This window comes from Pteropus alecto, unplaced genomic scaffold, assembly GCF_000325575.1.
Source record: "Pteropus alecto unplaced genomic scaffold, ASM32557v1 scaffold60, whole genome shotgun sequence".
Classification (NCBI taxonomy): Eukaryota; Metazoa; Chordata; class Mammalia; order Chiroptera; family Pteropodidae; genus Pteropus; species Pteropus alecto.
The window spans coordinates 1,057,430-1,058,869 of NW_006430726.1; the positions used below are offsets into that span (position 1 = coordinate 1,057,430).

The 1,440-nt window shown below is 54.1% G+C and overlaps 1 protein-coding gene across 1 annotated transcript in view; it reads left to right on the forward strand.

The window, feature by feature from the left end:
• The window catches only part of AGBL1 (ATP/GTP binding protein like 1), a 505,804-nt gene that overhangs the window by 1,758 nt on the left and 502,606 nt on the right, over positions 1 to 1,440 (forward strand). Inside the window, exon 2 of the mRNA XM_015593333.1 lies at positions 1,215 to 1,304. Within this exon, the coding sequence (XP_015448819.1) occupies positions 1,215 to 1,304 (90 nt within the window). The remainder of the gene's footprint in view (positions 1 to 1,214; positions 1,305 to 1,440) is intronic.

Here is a 1,440-nt window from a genome sequence, read left to right on the forward strand (position 1 = left end):
GAGACCAACTTCCCGTCACTTTTATTACAGTAGATTGTGATAATTGTTTTATTTTACTATCAGTTATTGTTGTTCATGTCTTCCTGGGCCTAAGTTATAAGCTGAATTTTATCAGAGGGATGTATGTCTAGGAAGGAACATATGCAGGGTTCAGTGCTATTTTATGTCCCCACTGGGGGTCTCGGAGTGTCTTCCCGTGGACGAGGGGCGATGACGGTAATGAAGCCTCCGTCAAACCCCACAAGACAGGCTAGGGGCCACGTGCCGGGAATGTGGGCGCTCGGGGACAGAGCGTGCCTGCTGCGTGCCCCCCTCACATGCCTCGCGCCACATCTCCTGTCTGGCTCTTCCCGAGTCATATAATTTTACAGGACACTGGGACTCCAGTAAGTAACATGTCTGAGTTCTGCGAGCCACTCTCACGAGTTAATTGAACCTGAGCGGGAGGCTGTGGGAGCTTGAACTGCTGGCCAGCTGGTCAGAAGTGCCGTTAAGGGCCTGGGTGCAGATTCGGGAGATGGTGGTTGAGGGATGAATTTACAACTCGTAGATAAACAAGTTCTTGGGATCTTAAAAACAACAACAGAACCACCCACAAAATTAGCGTATTACAGCGCGAAGCCCACTGGGCCGGGTGTGCTTTGGGCTTTGCTCCCCCTGAGTCCGGGTGGTCTCAGGGGACTCGGACAGGCCCTCTCTGAGCTTCAGCGTTCTCGTCTCTATAACAGGGTGGACTGTCAGGCATCACAGGGATCCCAGAGAACATCGACGCCACGAGACTCCGTCCGACCCTAGGTGTCTCCGGAGAAAACAAAAACTCTTCCTGATCAGTCAGGGGAGCGTTTTCGTCAGCACGTTTTAGTAGGTTTCTGTTTCTGCTCTCTGCCCTGCTCTTAAAAGGGGTCCGGGCCTACAGAAATGACGGCACTGTGCTGCCTCGGCTCACAAACCCCTTTTCCCTCGCGGTTTCTGCAGAAATTACTGATGCTTATTCTTTTGCCTGTCTTGCTACCACAAAGTGGGCTGGAGGGCTCCCGAAGGCCACGTATGGAGGCAGAGCCGCTGGGCCCCTTATGTCACTGAGCCCCTCTCTGTGCTTATTTAAGGAGCATCTCTTCAGGGCGCCTTGGTGCAGCAGGAGGGAAGCACAGCCCGGTGATTCCCACGTCCGACCCTGACCACACCACCTCTGTCCTTCTGCTGACGAGTTACAGATGGCTGTCTGTGTTTTTCTCTGCAGGGCTGCTCTGACAAGGAGTCCATCCTGCCCATCGTGCAGGTCCTCGGAGATCTGCTTTCTGTTGGTGAGTAGGCCAGGCCCTCCTCGCTCGTGATGGACGTGGGGTCGTGTGACTCTGGTAGCGCCCAAGAATCCGTGTGGCCTGGAGGGTTGCCCCAGCCCACGCTTTCTTTGAGGCATGATCATCAGCCCGTCTTTTT